The 18,948-nt window shown below is 40.6% G+C and overlaps 1 protein-coding gene across 5 annotated transcripts in view; it reads left to right on the top strand.

Moving 5' to 3' along the window:
- The window catches only part of ZNF277 (zinc finger protein 277), a 132,013-nt gene extending 114,675 nt beyond the window's left edge, over positions 1 to 17,338 (top strand). For 2 of the 5 annotated variants that reach the window (XM_007195099.2, XM_007195098.3), the window contains exons 8-12: positions 433 to 500; positions 2,663 to 2,759; positions 4,354 to 4,396; positions 5,409 to 5,583; positions 6,355 to 10,957. In XM_007195099.2, the coding sequence (XP_007195161.2) occupies positions 433 to 500; positions 2,663 to 2,759; positions 4,354 to 4,396; positions 5,409 to 5,583; positions 6,355 to 6,541 (570 nt within the window). In that variant the 3' untranslated portion in view covers positions 6,542 to 10,957. The other 3 variants (XR_009008867.1, XR_452241.2, XR_452242.3) reach the window with 3 other exon arrangements.
- The last annotated feature ends 1,610 nt before the right edge of the window (positions 17,339 to 18,948 follow it).

Here is an 18,948-nt window from a genome sequence, read left to right as displayed (position 1 = left end):
CAGAGTCTCTGTCAAAAGATATTAGTGGTTTTTGTTAAAAGATCCCCAAGAGATTCTTATGTGGATCCAGGGTTGAGAAACACTGATTAACATTTAAGAGAAAAGAATTTCACTGAAAGGTTATCGCTGCTTCTTCAAAAAGAAAAACATATGAAAATATTATTAAACATTTTTGCATATTTTTTAAATGTTTGATTTAGGATATATCCCAAATCCTAACCATTTAGGATATATCCTAAATCCTAAAATTTGATTATCATTTCTTATCCCTGAAATACCAGCTTTAATATATTCTGCTTGTATTATTTTAAAACCATTTGTATTTGGGTTCTGTCTTGTTTTGTTTTTGAGTTCTGTGTCTACTTTCTCCTTTCCCCTCTTCCTCCTTCACCCCTCCTGTTTATCTCTAATCCCTCTGTTCTTCCTACAAAGGAACTTGGAAAATCCTGGGAAGAAGTTCAACTAGAAGATGATCGGGAGTTGCTAGATCATCAGGAAGAGTAAGACTTATTATTGATGCTACTTAATTACAGTGGTTTAAGAGAAGGAAAACAGTTCTTTAGTTTGATTTAAAATTACCATTCTGAAAAGACAGCGTAAAAAGAAAGAGAACCCTCTCTCTAAGCCATGCATCATTTCATGTAATATAGCAAAAACTTGAATTCAAAATAACTTTGACACCTCATACCAGTCAGAATGGCCATCATCAAAAAGTCTGCAAATAATAAATTCTGGAGAAGGTGTGAAGAAAAGGGAACCCTCCTACACTTTTGATGGGAATGTAACTTGGTGCAGCCACTGTGGAGAACAGTATAGAGGTTCCTTAAAAAACTAAAAATAGAGTTAGCATATGATCCAACAATCACTCTCCTGGGCATATATCTGGAAAAGATGAAAACTCTAATTTGAAAAGATAAATGGGACTTCCCTGGTGGTCCAGTGGTTAAGACTCCTGGTCGGGGAAGTTCCACGTGCCGTGAGGTGTGGCCAAAAACAAAACAGAAAAAGAAAGAAGATACATGCATCCCAATGTTCATAGCAGCACTATTTACAGTAGCCAAGACATGGAAGCAGCCTAAATGTCCATGGACAGTTGAATGGATAAACTGTTTGTGGTATACAAACAATGGAGTATTACTCAGCCAAAAAAAAGAATGATATAATGCCATTTGCAGCAACATAGATGGACCTAGAGATTATCATACTAAGTAAAGTAAGTCAGACAGAGAAAGACAAATATCATATGATATCACATGTATGTGGAATCTAATAAAATGATATAAATGAACTTATTTACAAAACAGAAATAGACTCACAGACATAAAAAACAAATTTATGTTTACCAAAGGGGGAAGGGGGGGATAAATTAGGGGTTCAGCATTAACAGATACACAGTCCTATATATAAAATAGATAAACAACAAGGTCGTACTGTATAACACAGGGAATTATATTCAGTATCTTGTAATAACCTATAATGGAAAAGAATCTGATAAAGAATATATATATAAAAGAATATATATGTATATAAATATACATGTATATAAAAAGATTTTATACATATGTATATAAAAAACTGAATCACTTTGCTGTACACCTGAAACTAACACAGCATTTTAAATCAACTATACTTCAATAAAAAATAATAATCATAATACCAAAATAACTTTGACATAAGAATCACTAAAGCAACTGTTATTCCAACTAAATAGTGTTTTGCTACTAAAGCTATTCATTGAACACACAGGTAATATATAATTCAGAGAAAAATATATTCCAAAGTGCTTTGCTTATTAGTCCATTGGTCTCTAGACCTTAAAGTGATATGATCTTTGAACTCTCTCTCCATGCTAGCTTGCCATTGGAGTAGTGAATGTAACTAAATTGAGGTTAACCTTGTTCTGTGTTCATCCCGTTGATGACTAGCTTAAAACAGTCACAGCTTCTTTGTTTGAAATTATGAGCTTGAGAAGTATTCTTTTCAACCTAAAAGGATTCCCTGTTATTCATCCTCTTTTCATTCAAAGCTGTTCAGCCTTTTGTCTCTCCTGGGATCTTGGTTCTCCTGGTTTAGGAATGACAAGAAGTTGACAGTATCTCAAGAAATAAATGCAGGGAGGGGAGAAAATGGTAAGAAGGGCCCTGTATGCCTTTTGATTTCTCTGTTTGCCATCACATTTAACACTTGCCCCATTTAAAATGATCAGTATTTCCCACATGATAGATAAAGGTTTGCCTTTTTAAAATAACGCCATTTGTCATGCAGAAACACACTCCCAGCACTGCACCTCACAGCATGCGCACTTAGTGGTCATGGTTAATGAGAGAGAGCATACATTTCCTGATATATCTTCTCTGCAAATTAAAGCTGGTTGTCTCAGAAAGACATTGCACTGATCTCGTAGTGAAATAGCTGCTCGGAGAGGCAAATGTAAGAAAATGGAGCAGCACCTGTTTGCTACTTATATTACTTTCATGGTGCTACTTTGAATTTCAGAAACTGTATCAAAAAGTCATAATATGATATGACAGTCTTTACAGAAATGTCAGAGCTGAAAGAGAATGGCAGGGTTTCCTGGGGAGCAGAAAGTAATACCAAGTCACTGCAGGATGCCCTCTTCATGAAGAGAATCTCCATGTTTGCTGTTTTCTTTCTAACACAGTGACTGGTCTGATTGGGAAGGACACCCTCTCTCTGCTGTCTGCCTGTTTTGTGAAAAGCAAGCAGAAACAATTGAGAAATTATGTGTCCACATGGAGGTGAGACGCTTTTGTTCATTTGAATTTTGTTTCGTTGTTCCAACAGGGAGAAACTGATGGTAACTGCAGCCTCATCATCTTATACCTTTAGTTTCTCAATTATTTTCCCCTTCCTAAAAGTGCTGTAAGCAAAACAGAAGAGACAGGGCAGGTCCATCGAGGAGAACTAGAACTCAGGGCAGTTAAGTACAACTGACTGGACCTGGGTGAACTGTGAGTTTGGGACTTCACAGACCACTGATGCCATCCCACCTCTGAGATGCTTACGGGATAGTTCTGGCTTAGACTGTGGGATCTGCAGCCACGATGAACAGTACCCAGGATATGGACAGGTTCTGAGTCTTTTTCCAGTGCTTCCCATGCTTGTGAACAAGGAGAGCAGGAAGAGAAAAAGTTGCCGTTTACAGAGCCCTTGGGGGAAATGGGGGTGGGGGAGCCATGGAGGTGGAGAGGGCACAGGGTGTGGTCTTGCAGCTCCTTCAGTTAAAAGGATTTGGAGAGAAGAAATCTGAGGACATTTCCAGTTTGCGCTTTCCTTTCTGGAGGCCATCTTTATGTTATATTGGGAGTAGAAAGTTGAGTGTAATAGAAAAATATTACTGTGTTATTCTGATGTGCCCTCCCTCCCCTCCCCCCACTCAACTCTGTCATAGTGGAGCAGACTCTCCTTTTTCACCCACGTTCATTCCATTCTCATTCATAAAAACAGGGACCTAAAAGGTGTTCAAAAGGCTATGGGCATTTACTCAAGTGAAAACAGAGTCATTTTGTCTGAAACAGGTTGCCACTAGTATGTGTGTATAGTTTCCAGTGTTTAAATGTAACTCATGATATCCTAGTATCTTTGAATTGAAAGGAGCCTTGGTCCCCCTATCCTGTGTAAGAATTCCCTTTGCAGTATCCTTGACTGGTGTCCTCAACCTCTGCTCGGTTACTTTCAGTGATAACATATCATGCAATTCTTAATTATCCTGACTGTGATGCTACACTGAATACCTTCACAGGGAGTTAGACGGTCTTTATTCTCTGTGAGCTTATAAGTTGAAGCATTTACCCAGATGGGCGATTGCAGGAATGGAACAGAATAAAAATAAGTCTATGCATCATGAAAATCAAAAGACATGTAATTTGTGGGAAGATATGAGTGAAGAGAAACTTGCAGGTTTAAACATTTGACAGCATAAAACGAAGAGCAGAATTTTTTAAATTACGTATCTGCTTGTGGAGCAAAGGACCTATATTCATAATTCTAGTCCAGACACGCAGTACAGTAGGGCCACATCTTACCTAGCGACTGAGGACACTTCTGTCAGACTGCAGAATGCATACAGAGTAAATTGTAAAGACTGTAGATACAAGCTGTGAACAATTAAAATGTTTTAACTGATTGACATGACTTGTTTGGACTGTGCTTTATAAAGCAGTTGGATGTGGGGGGAAGCAGTTAGATTTCGAAGACTTCAAAAGCAGATGATGAACCGAGACTGAGTTTCTACAGTGTTCAAACTCCTGTGAATAAGCTGTCTGTTTATAACTTCAGCCTGAAAGATTAAATAATTTATATGCTCACAGATATATTCATTCCTTTTTTTAGGATGCACATGAATTTGATCTCCTCAAAATAAAGTCAGAACTTGGTAAGTTTGATTCGGAAGTTGTTTTCCATGATGCTGCGTTTTTTTATACACCATCCCGTAAACGATGCCTGCGTTGTGCAGTTGTGATTGGAGAGTGCACAGCCAAAATGTGTCTCTCCACAGATGGTCTCAACAGAACTGCCTGAAGCAGTGTTTCACAACCATTTTGAACTATAATATTCACATATGGTTTTGATTTCATATAGTCTTTCTTCTTTTCTACATATATGATTGCTTCAAATAAAATACAAGTTAATGGTTAATATCTATCATAATGTGGTGGGGACTAGTGGAAAAAACGTGGATTTTGAAGTCACACTAGAGTTCATATTCCAGCTCTAGCACTTACTGGCTGTGTGACATTGGGCCTTGGGGTCAGCAGAATGTTACAGAGAGTGGATAGAGTGTGTAAAACACCTACTGCGCTGCTTGGTAGTGTAGCTAGATTATTTATTATAGATGTACCCAATTGGATCACTATGATAGAAAGATTAGGGTCAGGAAGACATAAAGTACTGACTTGCTAATGTATCCAAGACCATAAAAAGCTCACTTCCCACACCTCAACTCACCGACTACTTTCCTAGACTCTTGGACATGTTACTTTACCGCTCTTATAGGCATGTGTATATGTTATATATGTAATAGATTAATAGTCAAGAACATGGGCTGTGGAGCCAACAGCCTGATGTCAAATCCTGGCTCTGCACTTACTGGCTGTGCAATTTTGGACAGTTTCCTAATGTATAATGTGGATACGGTAACACCACCTATGTGATAGGGTATTGCGCGGATTAAACGTATTAATGCATGGAAAGTGATTAGAACAGTGCCTAGCACATAAGCCCTATATAAGTATTGGCTGTTATTATTTGGTATCTATTAATATGCTTTAAAACTGCACTGCCTCTTCAGGTTGGTTAATAAAGAGAAGTGGTTCTTTTAAAAATTATAAAAATGCAAAAATGGGTCTGACCAGTTGTCTGATGATTCTATGTACTGTCATTTTCAGGACTGAATTTCTATCAGCAAGTGAAACTAGTCAATTTCATTCGGAGGCAGATTCACCAATGTAGATGTTACGGCTGCCATGAGAAATTCAAGTCCAAAGCAGACTTAAGGACTCACATGGAAGAAGCTAAACATACTTCACTGCTTCCTGAAAGACAGACATGGGATCAACCACAGTGAGTACTGCTCAACCAGACATATATTTCTTTGCTCCTTCTCCATTATTTCATCCCTTTATTTAATTCCTCTTTAGAATATCCCAGATTTATGAGAGGCAAAGTCAGCCCTGGATTGACCTGAGACCCTGTTCCTATAATTCTTCTCATACAGGTCGAAACCTTTAGATTTCAGAACTAACTACAAAGTGTGTCCAGAGAAGGAACCAGAGTAATAGACTTAAAATTCTTTAGATGTTTTAATTTTTGATAATTTATAATGAAGGAAATAGTGATGATTAGGTTGGGGGAGGGAAAAAAAAAAAACCTCACAAGCAGAAGCAGTTGTTTTTATCAGATATTTGAAGGAGTAGTGTATGAAAGAGTAACTGTATTTGAACTTTGTTAACCTTAGGGAAGAACCAGGACCTTTGAGTAGAAATGAGAGAGATGTCATTTTTAGCTTTATGGGAGGAGGTATTATTTAATAGCTAGAGTTGCCTGATAGTGGAGTAGGCTGCCTTTTAAGATAGTAAGTGTCTTGTTATGGTAGATATCAAGCAAAGGCTGAATTGCCAGCTAGCAAGGATACTAGTAAGACTGATGTCAGCCAGTAAAGGTCAAAGTAAAAGTAATTCAGAAGTTCTCTCCCTTACAGCCTTTGCAAAATGCAGTTGAAATTGTTGGCAAGGAAACCTAGCAAAATTATAGTGATGTGTACATTCAGCTGCCTAGAAATTTTCTGGATAATATATAGTTTTGGTTATTCAGTATATCTATGGTTGTTTTCAGGTATTATTTTCCAACCTATGAAAATGACACTCTGCTGTGTACCCTGTCTGACAGTGAAAGTGACCTGACAGCTCAGGAACAAAATGGAAATATCGCCATCATTAGTGAAGATACATCTAAACTGCATGCTTTGAAACAAAGCAGTATTTTGAACCAGTTGCGACTACATGAGTCCTTGAAAAACTAGAAGAAACTGCCACAGAAGCAATGTTTCATGTTTTCTCCTGTGAGACAGACGCAAAATACTTTAAATTTGAACATCAGCAAAGGATTAGTCTTTGGTAAAATAAACTTTTTTTTTTTTTTTTTTTTTTTAATTGGCTGTCTTGGGTCTTCGTTGCGGTGTGCGGGCTTCTCATTGCGGTGGCTTCTCTTGTTGCGGAGCATGGGCTCTAGGCTCGCAGGCATCAGTAGTTGTGGCTCGTGGGCTCTAGAGCGCGGGCTCAGTGGTTGTGGCACACGGTCCTAGTTGCTCTGCAGCATGTGGGATCTTCCCGGACCAGGGATTGAACCCGTGTCTCCTGCTTTGGCAGGCGGATTCTTAGCCACTGCACCACCAAGGAAGTCCAAAATAAACTTTTAAAAAATGAATTTTTTTCCCAAAAATAAAGTAGAAACTAAATAAAATGAAGACTTTTTGTATATGGGCTCTAAAGTTTTATTATGTAATCATTGTAAATGATCTCATTTCATTAGACTCATATTTATCTATAATAAGGAAGACGTGCAAATCACAAAGAAGTGAAATGTTCAAATTATTTATAAACCTAATTTCAACCGGTAGTTTCAGTCACTTCCCCACAGGCTTTCATCATCCAGCAAGTCACAAAATTTGACAGACGTGTGCTTTCTGTACTACATTGGGTCAACTGTGAATGTAGTGACCAAAAGAGGAGCCACAGAAGAGAGGAACAGTGGTCAAAGTCCTGGATGATGCACAAATTGGACACTATTTTGGAAAAATCAAGATCTGACTATATTATTATTATTGCTTTCCACCTGGAGTTACTAAACTCTCTAGAAATGGACATCAAGACAAATAACTTCACTTTCCCCTACAGTGTATATACGGCTAACAGATGAGTACCATTTTCTAAAAAACAACCACAATACCATCATGACATCTAACAAAATTAACAATAACTTCTTAATATCATATGTTTTCAGTTTTCCTTAGTTGTCTCAAAAATGTCTTTTTACAACCTTACCAGTTACAGGACAAATATTGTATGCCTCCTGATAAGATGCAATGAGGAAGACAAAACATCACTTTTCAGGGTTCTTCCCCAAAATGTATAATGTGAATATACTGAAGAAACATCAACTAAACCCAAGTGAGGGACAGTCTACAAATAATTGGCCTTTACTCTTCAAAAAATCAAGGTCATGAAAAACAAAGACTGAAGTAACTGTTCCAAATTAAAGAAGACTAGAGAGGTATCACATTGTGTAATCCTGGATTGGATCCTGGACCAAGAAAATATGGTTTTCTTCTGCTGTAAAAGATATTAGTGGGACAATTAGCAAAATTTGAGTAAGGTCTGTAGTAAACGTTAGGGTATTCATATTAATTTCCAGATTTCAGTAATTGTAGTATGTGTAAGAATGTTCTTGTCTTTAGAAAATACACACTGAAGTTGTTAAGGGTAAAGGAGCACTTTGTTGGCAATAAAAAACTAATATGGGGAATTCCCTGGCAGTCCAGTGGTTAGGATTCCGGGCTTCCACTGCAAGGGCCCTGGCTTTTTTTTTTTTTTGCTGCATTGGGTCTTTGTTGCTGTGCATGGGCTTTCTCTAGTTGTGGCGAGCGGAGGGCTACTCTTCGTTGTGGTGTGGGGGCTTCACATTGTGGTGTCTACTCTTGTTGCAGAGCACAGGCTCTAGGCACGCAGCCTTCAGTAGTTGTGGCACGTGGGCTCAGTAGTTGTGGCTCACGGGCTCTAGAGCGCAGGCTCAGTAGTTGTGGCGTATGGGCTGAGTTGCTCCGCGGCATGGGAGATCTTCCCGGAGCAGGGCTCAAACCCGTGTCCCCTGCATTGGCAGGCAGATTCTTAACCACTGTGCCACGAGGGAAACCCAGGGGCCCGGCTTTGATCCCTGGTCGGGGAACTAAGATCCTGCATGCCATGCAGCGCAGCCCAAAGAAAAAAAAGAAAACACACACACACGCCTAATACGGTTATGTATATATAGAGAGAATGATAAAGTAGATGCAATAAGATGTTAACATTTGGGGAAGTCTAAGTGAAGGGTATGTGGGAATTCTTTGTACTATGGCAACTTTTCTATAAGTAAAAATAGATTAAAAAAAACTTTTCAAGATGTCTTTTTACTTGGTTTGCTTAAATCAGGATTCTAGTGAGATACGTACTTTGCATTTGGTTGGTGTGGTCCTTAAGGGTCTTATGTATAACAGTTTATGCTCCCTTTCATTTTAACTGCCACTTACTTGTTAAAGAAATTAGGTCATCTTTCTCACTTTCTGAATTTGGATAGCGTATCCTCTTTGTGTCATTTAACATGTTCCTCTATCACCAATTTTTCCTGCAAACTGGTAGATCTAGAAGTTCCATTAAAAATTTGTGTTCAAAAAAATTTTTACAAAAATAATTCATAAGAGATATTGTGTGCTCTCTCTCACATCACATCAGGCACATGATATCTGATGTGCCGCTTTTAGAGATGTCACAGTTGATCAGTGCGCTCAGGTGCTGTCAGTCTGGTGCATCCTTATAAAGTTCCCCATCAAACCATTTTAGTGCCCACTGGTTTATGTTATCTAGAATTTTTTTTAGGGCTTGCAAAATGGTGATCTTCTAATTCTATCATTTCTTTACAAATGGGTACTTCACACAGCATGTGTGCTAGAGAGCACTGGAGTCTGAAGTTCTACTTTTCAACTGTTAATGCAAGTCTATATAGGCAGTGCACCAAGACTAATCTTGAAGTCATGTGGTACGGCCTGTCCAGAATCTCAAGAGTAATCTCCCACCATGTGATCCAAAATTGACTGGATTTGTAAATTATATGAGCTGTGGCCAACGCTTTAGAATCCAAGCCTCGAGCTGTGCAGACACCTGTACAACGGTTTTCATTGAAAACCAGCAAACAATAAATGGGAGGCTTTATTTAATGAAAAAGCTACCGAAGTTAAAGACACAATTAAGTTGTTTTAAAACCAAAGATCAAGAAGGCAGTTACTCCTGTGCCTAGAAACTTGTGTCTCTAGGAATCAGATTTGTTCAGAAAATCAAGGAATGTCTGGGGTGTTTCTAGAATGTGCTTCAGTCTTAGAACAGGAGCAATGACAGGATGAGAACAAAGTAAGTGAAGAGTAATTAAGCTTGCGAAGGAGAAAGCGTTTTTGGAGATGAGATTTTAGAGAACAGATCCAACAGATATTAAAGGAAAAATGAAATTGAAAGACAAGATAAAAGGGACGGGATACTGTACTTGGAGTTTCATTCATTTAAGAGGTTTTTTCTTAGGTTGGTAGATATTTGGGGGAGATCATCTGGAACATAAGGACAGAAATAATAACTTAGTTCCAAAGAAATTGAACAAGAATATAAGCAAAGTCTCAGCAAACTGTACTGACTGTCCCAGAGGGAGCACGGATACAGGCCACTACTGGCAAAGTGCTCTCTTAGAGCCACGCAGAGACTCTTTGGGAAGAACCACTGGGGAACTGCGCCTTAAAGACTGGCACAGTGGTGTCAAGTGTACCTGAAAGTCTGGGCCATTTGAGAGGGGAATAGCAGTCAAATGCAAGTAAACTATTCGGGGGGTATTGAATGAGTGTCCAGATGTTGCTGTGATTGTAGGTAAGGACGTAAGTGCTGCCTGTGCCCAGAGTGGGCACACCTGAGAAATTCTGAGCATTAAGACTGTAAAGGAGGGCAGCAAGAAAGATGAAGCATAATAGAAGAGAGTGAGCAGGGCAGTGATAAATGGAATCCAACCCTGGATTGGCTGTCTGCCCAGTCAGAAAATACATGCTGATTATCTCACTCGGAAAAGTGAGAGTGCTCAAGATTTTTTTTTGGACAGTAGTTGCCTTTGACAGACCAGAACCTAGTGACTTATCTCTCAGAACAGAAGAGCCCGTTAGACAAAATCTAGACGAGAAAGGTAACATTATCTGGGCCAGAAAGGAGAGAAAGTTTAAGAAAAAGAAAGAAGGAAGAAAGCATCAGATCCTACAAATACTGTTAGGCCTATATGTGTTAGGGAAGGAAAGGGAACAACTTAAGAAATAAATTATACTGTGACAAACTCAGCTGTTCCTCCCAGAAAGGTGTAGAGGGAAATCGAGCCCTATTGCTGGAAAAGGCAGAGCCGAGAGGAATACTGCTGGAGGCTGGACCAATCAAAAGCAGGAGAAGGTGGTGTGCTGAGGAGGGCTGTCCAGAAGTATGTGTCCTCGCCAGTGCAATTAGTCTGGTAGTCCAGTTGCCCCCAGTATTTATATATGTCTTCAATAATAATAATAATAAGTTTAGTTGGGTATATGGCTGCCTAGAATGAAGACTACATTTCTCAGCCTCTCTGGTAGTTCAGGGTATAGGCATACCTTGTTTTACTGGCACTTTGCTGTATTGCATTTTTCAGATGCTGTGTTTTTTACAAACAAGGCTCGTGGCAACCCTGCGTCAGGCAAGTTTATCCGCGCCATTTCTCCACCAGCATTTGCTCACTTCGTGTCTCTCACATTTTGGTAATTCTCACAGTATTTCAAACTTTTTCATTATTATTATATTTGTTATGGTGATCTGTGCTCATTGATCTTTGATGTTACTATTGTCATTGTTTTGGGGCGCCATGAGCACCCCAAACCAGCCCATCTCTCTCCCTCTCTTCAGGCCTCCCTATTCCCTAAAACACAGCACTACTGAACTTAGGCCAGTGAAGAGCCCTACAATGGCCTCTAAGTGTTCAAGTAAAAGGAAGAGTCACACATTTGTAACTTTAAATCAAAAGCTAGAAATGATTAAGCTTAATGAGGAAGGCATGTTGGAAGGTGAGAGAGACCAAAAGCTAGGCCTCTTATACCAAACAGTCAAGTTGTGACTGCAAAGCGATAGTTCTTCAAGGAAATTAAAAGTGCTACTCCAGTGAACACATGCATAATAAAGCAAAACAGCCTTATTGCTGATGTGGAGAAAGTTTTAATGGTCTGGATAGAAGATCAAATAAGCCACAACATTCTGTTAAGCGAAAGCCTGATCCACAGCAAGGCCCTAACTCTCTCCAGTTCTCTGAAGGCTGACAGAGGAGAGGAAGCTGCAGGAGAAAAGTTTGAAGCTAGCGGAAGTTGGTTCATGAAGTTTAAGGAAAGAAGCCATCTTCATAACATGAAAGTACAAGGTGAAAGCAGCAAGTGGTAATAGAGAAGCTGCAGCAAGTTATCCAGGAGATCTAGCTAAGATAATTTATGAAGGTGGCTATACCAAACAACAGATTTTCAGTGTAGACAAAACAGCCTTCTATTGGAAGAAGATGCCATCTAGGACTTTCATAGAAGTTAATGCCTGGCTCCAAAGCTCCAAAGGACAGGCTGACTCTCCTGTTAGGGCTTAATGCAGCAGGTGACTTTAAGTTGAAGCCATTGCTCATTTATCATTCCCAAAATTGTAGGGCCCTTAAGAATTATGCTAAGTCTGGGCTTCCTTGGTGGCTCAGTGGTTAAGAATCTGCCTGCCAATGCAGGGGACACGGGTTCGAGCCCTGGTCCGGGAAGATCCCACATGCTGCAGAGCAACTAGGACCGTGTGCCACAACTACTGAGCCCGCGCGCTAGAGCCCACGAGCCACAACTACCGATGCCTGCGAGCCTAGAGCCCGTGCTCCGCAACAAGAGAAGCCACCACAATGAGAAGCCCGCGCACTGCAACGAAGAGTAGCCCCCACTCGCCGCAACTAGAGAAAGCCCACGTGCAGCAACAAAGACCCAATGCAGCCAAAAATAAATAAATTTATTTTTTTAAAAAAAAGAATTATGCTAAGTCTACTCTGCCTGAGCTCTGTAAATAGAACAACAAAGCCTGGATGACAGCACATCTGTTTACAACATGGTTTACTGAGTATTTTAAGCCCACTGTTAAGATCTGCTCAGAAAAAAAGATTCCTTTCAAAATATTACTGTTTGTTGACAGTGCACCTGTTCACCCGAGATCTCTGATGGAGATGTACAATCAGATTAATGTTGTTTTCATGCCTGCTAATACAACATCCATTCTGCAGCCCATGGATCAAAGAGTCATTTCAACTTTTAAGTCTTATTATTAAGAAATACACTTTCTAAGGCTATAGCAGCCATAGATGGTGATTCTTCTAATGTATCTGGGCAAAGCCAATTGAAAACCTTCTGGAAAGGATTCAGCATTCTAGACACCACTAAGAGTATTTGTGATTTACGGGAAGAGGTCAAAATATTAGCATTAACAGGAGACTGAAAGAAGTTGATTCCAATCCTCAAGGATGACTTTGAGGAGTTCGGGACTTCAGTGGAGGAAGTAAGTGCAGATGTGGTGGAAATAGCAAGACAACTAGAATTAGAAGTGGAGCTTGAAGATGTGACTGAATTGCCACAATCTCATATAAACTTTGAATGGATGCAGAGTTACTTCTTAAGGATGGGCAATGAAAGTGGTTTCTTGAGATGGAGTCTACTCCCGGTGAAGACGCTGTGAAGATTGTTGAAATGACAACAAAGGATTTAGATTACATAAACTTAGTTGATAAAGCAGCAAGGTTGATAAAGGATTTAGAATATTACATACACTTAGTTCATAAAGCAGCAGCAGGGTTTGAGAGGATTGACTCCAATTTTTTTTTAATAAATTTATTTGTTTATTTATTTATGGCTGCCTTGGGCCTTCGTTGCTGCACGCAGGCTTTCTCTAATTGTGGTGAGCAGGGACTACCCTTCGTTGTGGTGCACGGGCTTCTCATTGTGGTGGCTTCTCTTGTTGCGGAGCACGGGCTCTAGGCGTGCAGGTTTCAGTAGTTGTGGCACACGGGCTCAGTAGTTGTGGCTTGCAGGCTCTAGAGTGCAGGCTCAGTAGTTGTGGCGCCTGGGCTTAGTTGCTCCGCAACATGTGGGATCTTCCCAGACCAGGGCTCGAACCCAGCTCCCCTGCCTTGGCAGGCGGATTCTTAACCACTGCGCCACCAAGGAAGCCCCTGACTCCAATTTTGAAAGAAGTTCTGTAGATAAAATGCTATCGAACAGCATGCGTGCTACAGAGAAATCATTCATAAAAGGAAGAGTCAATCAATGCGTCAGACTTCATTGTTGTCTTATTTTAAGAAACTGCCACGGCTACCCCAGCCATCAGCAGCCACCCTGACCAGGCAGCACCATCAACATCAAGGCAAGACCCTCCACCAGCAGAAAGATTACGGTTCACTGAAGGCTCAGATGATGGTTAGCATTTTTTAGCAATAAAGTGTTTTTTAATTAAGGTATGTACATTGTTTTTTTAGATATAACACTATTGCACATTTAATAGACTACAGTATAGTGTAAGCATAACTTTTATATGCACTGGGAAATCAAAAAATTTGTGTGACTTGCTTTGTTGAGATACTTGCTTTGTTGCAGTAGTCTGGAACCAAGCCTGCAGTATCTCCAAGGTATGCCTGAACTCGTGTGTCTTCCTTAAGAAACTGGACGCAAGCACTGTTTGCTTTACTTTCATCCTTTCCTACCTTCTTTCGCTTAGGATGTAGATGTTCTGCATATGAGACAATGAGGTCCAAGCCACGCATGGTAGGGCAACAGTGTCAAAGGAATCTGGATCCCTGATGCTATGGAAGGGTACACCAGCACTGGAATGCTGACCTAGACATTTATGTGAGCAGAATAAACTTCAACTTTCCCCCTGTTATTTTGGGTTTTCTGTCATTCTTATCCGAAACTAATCCTAACACACCTAGAGATTCAAGCTGCAGAAATGTCAACAACAGCTTTAGTTCAGGAATCTGCTGAGGATGTTTTCCAGCTGAAACAAATGAGGAAATGAAGGAGAAACTCACCTTGCATGGCAGGCTTCACATGCCCGAGCAATTTCTCAACAAAAGGCAACAGCAGGAGCCACTGTGTCATTATTTAGAGCCCAGGTTCCATGGATCAGGGAATGTTGGAGACAGAGGGCTCAAAGGGGAAATGGAAGTTAAGAGGTGTTTAAGAGTCAAGATGGGAGAGGGACCTCCCTGATGGCACAATGGATAAGACTCTGTGCTCCCTATGCAGGGGTCCAGGTTCAATCCCTGGTCAGGGAACTAGATCCCACAACTAAGAGTTCACATGCTGCAACTAAGGAGCCCTGGAGCCGCAACTACGACCCAGGATAACCAAAATAAATAAATAATTTTTTTTTAAAAAAGGTTCAAGATGGGAGAGAAAGATCTCAAAACAAACTAATGACCGGGCTTGCCATCACTGCTGTTTCTAAACTTTGCAAAAGTGTAAAAATCTTTTGGGGAAGAAAATTCTCTTCTGCCCTCAGGTTCTCTGGCTGGGTCTGCAAAATAATCTGACAACAGACATATTAATATGAGAAAAGACATACAAATTTCTTTGATGTTAAAAGGTTTACATGATGTGGGGTCTTCCTAGAAAGAGAGAAAACTTACAAAGAAACAGCTAAACTTCGAGGCCTTTATAGCATTTGAACATAAGAGGTTACATTTAAAAAGAAGCGTCAAGACAAATGGAAAGGACTTTGAGCTTCTAGGAGCAGCAAATTGTAGGAAGGCAAATATATGGGAAATTAATGGTAGATAAGGCCTAGTTGGTAAGGTTTGTTTGTGTAGACTCTCGCGGGGCCATCCTGCCTCCTGTATCACTGGAAGTTGTTACTCCCTTCCCATGGACAGTGGGTGGGGGGGTGTGGCAGTGGGGAGGCACCTTCACAAGGGGAATTTGTGATCTTACTTTCCAGAAGACGGAGGACAGCAGAGAGCTCATCCTGTGCCTGCTTTTTCTCAATTGCCTTCAGCTCAAAATAATCCTTATGCCAGAGTGGCCTATATTGGGATGGTGTATTCTGACCTCCTACAGTCTCATATGTCACCCTGAGAGAAATATGTGTTGATTCTTCCCATAGGAATGATAAAACATGTTGCCGACATTAACTTTTTGAGGGAGCTTCCTCCTAGTTGAGTTTGTTTACGGATCAAGGATTTCAGATGACTTACACAGATGCACTAGCATCCTGGTGAAGCCCAAATCAGGATGTCACTGTCTGTTTTATGGAAAGTGCAAGGTTCTGGGAGCACCACTTTGTCTTGATAATTACTTGAAAATCTTGGTATTGGTTTTTTTTCTGTTGTTTAATTTTGTTGGTGTTGAGTGCTTTGATGATACTCTTTAAAAAGTGAGGTGTAACAGCAATTTGGTGTTTAACTTCTGAGACTCTGAAAAAAGCCACACCAGTGGTTCTAGTGAGACCCTGTCCAGGCTGCTGAAAGAACCACAGTGCTCTTCAGGTATGAAGAACCCCTCTGGTTCAGAACGAGCAGAATCAGAAATTGGGAAGGATGAGTTTTAGACTTTAATGCCTTTTAACTTTAACTCAAGCAGACAAGAGAAACTAATCTTAGAACTTTAATTTCTCCCTGGGAAATTCACAATGGTAGAGGGGTTATTTTTAAATTGGGGACATCAGTATTTTACTGGAATTTTTTATTTCTTTACTTATTTATTTATTTATTTATTTATGGCTGTGTTGGGTCTTCGTTTCTGTGCGAGGGCTTTCTCCAGTTGCAGCAAGCGGGGGCCACTCCTCATCGCGGTGCGCGGGCCTCTCACTATCGCAGCCTCTCTTGTTGTGGAGCACAGGCTCCAGACGTGCAGGCTCAGTAATTGTGGCTCACGGGCCCAGCTGCTCTGCGGCATGTGGGATCTTCCCAGACCAGGGCTCGAACCCGTGTCCCCTGCATTGGCAGGCAGATTCTCAACTACTGCACCACCAGGGAAGCCCCTGGAATGTTTTTTACTGAAGCATCTTTACAGTGTCATATAATCTCTTTGCAGAACCTCTGATAGACTGTTTTAAACGACATGGTTAGATGTAATTCAGAATGAAAAGTGAACGGGGAGCTTTCAGCTGGAGTTCAGCGTGGCCTGTAATTACTTCAGTCGATAAATTGCCTTCCAAGGGCAATAGCTACCCTCTTCACCACCAGGCTCGGGAGAACACACGAAGGAAGAGTAGTTGGCGTTTGGGCGGGAGGGGTCTGGGGTGTGCTCATGGTAAGGGCTGCACTGTCATCCTAGATTGTTGATCTCCTCCTGCAGGGGAGACAGGCACACTCTCAGTTGGCCTGGAGTTTAATGGTTAAGCCTAAGGAGCTAAGAGAACACAAACCTGGGGAATGTGGGAAAAGGGGAACTCCTTTCCCCTAGCATCTTGTTTCCATGAGAAAGGAATCCATTACAATAACATTCTGAGTTTCTTTCTGGCCCCTCTCATTCCTAAAAGGGAGGAATGGGAGAACAGGGGCTTGGCATGTGTGACTCAGCCCCTTCCTCCTTTTTCTCTTTGGGATCTGTCTCTGCATAGGGAACACATCCTGTTCTGCTCCTACTTTCTGCAAACTTCAGAGTGGCAGGCTCTGCCGGCGCAGTTGGAGGCCTTCAGTTGTCCAACACTCGCTACGACTGTGTGGGTAAGTCTGCCTGACTTTGGGGTTCAGTGTTAGAAAGCTCACTTGCCCACAGCTACAAGCCACGTTCTCCAATATCATCTTTATTAGCAATAATGGTGATATTTAATCTCCGTCTGCTTGACTCATGTTTCAGCTGGCCCTTCTATAAGGTACATGGTCTCTCAGGGTATGGTAGGTGTGGCCAGAATTACTTGGAGACCACTCTCAGAGAGTTACCACTAAATACACTAAGTCCCAGCAATTGGGAGGCAAAATAGACTTAGTTCCATCCAGGACTAAGGCTGGGCGATAAAGCCAGAGAATTCTAGCATGTCATCAGTGAGCTAGCTGCACATATACTTTTTGAAAGACCATTAGAACTAGGGTCTTAGGTTGAATTCCACCAGAAACAGACCTTAAGATAAGAATTTGAGGGCAGGTCATTCGTTTGAGAGGTAAACCCAGGAAATGCCAGTTCAGGAAGTGAGGAAGTAAAACATAAAATGGAACACAAAACTGTGCATTAATGAAGTTACTACTATGGGAATGGGGCTTAGCTTACTGAGGACCTCTGGGAGACTGCATAGGACACTTCTTAGAGTTGTGCCACACCTACCAGCACCACCAAGGGGCAAAAGGCTGGGATATTTATCCACCAACTCCACTGGCCATGGGTTGAGGACTGCTCTCAGGGGCATAAATTCCCTGGCACTTCACCCTGCCTTGCACATTGGTCTAGTGTCCCCAGGAGGCTGGAGAAGTCCCTCATACAAAGACTGAGAAAGTTGTAATGCAAAAGGGCCCCAATGGTAACTGCTACAACTGCAGATGCTGCATTATCACAAAAGTAAACGTTTTATGGAGACCTTAGCAGTCCTCACAACTTTTCCATGTATCATCTCACTTGACCTTCAAAACAATGTTGTGACGTATCTAGTCAGGAACTTGGATCCTAATCAGGGGTAAAGAGAGGATGAGAACACTGAAGATCAGAGAGATGGGGCAAAGCACAACAAAGTAATAAATGACAAAATAATATATGGAAGTTTAAAATGAGACCAAGCCAAGTCCCGGACTTCTTCAGTGAATGGAGAAATAGCAATTCTTTTTGAGAGGATGGAGTCGAACTTGAATGAGAACAAGAGTAAATTCTTTAATGTAAGTGCTTTGCTGAATTCATATGCAGAATTAACATACCAGTCCACTTCCATCAAGGGCATCAAATTGCAGCTATTGTTTGCTTAGGCTGCAAAAATAGTCACCCTATATCCTTGAAGTTTAATTCAACTATTTCTGTAAGTTTTAGATGATGGATAGCTAAAGGGTTAAACCAGAAGCTGTCGTTGAACTCTTATGCCTTATAATTGATATTTTGAAAAGCTAAAGCACATTAAATTCCTGAGGATAGCAATTTGCAAGATTGAATGGCATTGCAGCATACTAATTCAAACTGGAAACATTCAGCTAAGTTAATATTAATCTCAGAGTATTCTAAGATTCAAGTGAAGATATGTCCTTTGGGCCTTGTAAAATTAGACTACAAAAAACAGATTTTTTGAGGATATTTTCAGTCACTTGGATACACAGTGAGCAGTAAATAAAACTCTTGTAAAACCATAGATTCTGATTTTGGTGTTTTCATCATCTGGAAAACATTACAAGAACAAAAGAATATGCTGTGGTAAATTGTAAAAAGTAAAAAAAAAAAAAATTTAAGGAGGAAGAGAAAGTGAAAGACAAACGAAAAAAATAAAAATTATTAATCTCTTACTCTCAAAAAAGGCAGCCCACTTTAACACTTCCATCGTTGACTACAAAGGTGAAGTCCAAAACCTGGTATTTGAGATCCCGCAGAGTCGGGCCAAAACTACCTCCTCCAACACCCCATCCATCACGAAGTCCAGTCAATTCTATCTCCAAAATGCGTCTCAATTTCTA

Source organism: Balaenoptera acutorostrata, chromosome 7 (assembly GCF_949987535.1).
Source record: "Balaenoptera acutorostrata chromosome 7, mBalAcu1.1, whole genome shotgun sequence".
Lineage (NCBI taxonomy): Eukaryota > Metazoa > Chordata > Mammalia > Artiodactyla > Balaenopteridae > Balaenoptera > Balaenoptera acutorostrata.
This window is presented reverse-complemented; position numbering and strand designations above follow the sequence as displayed.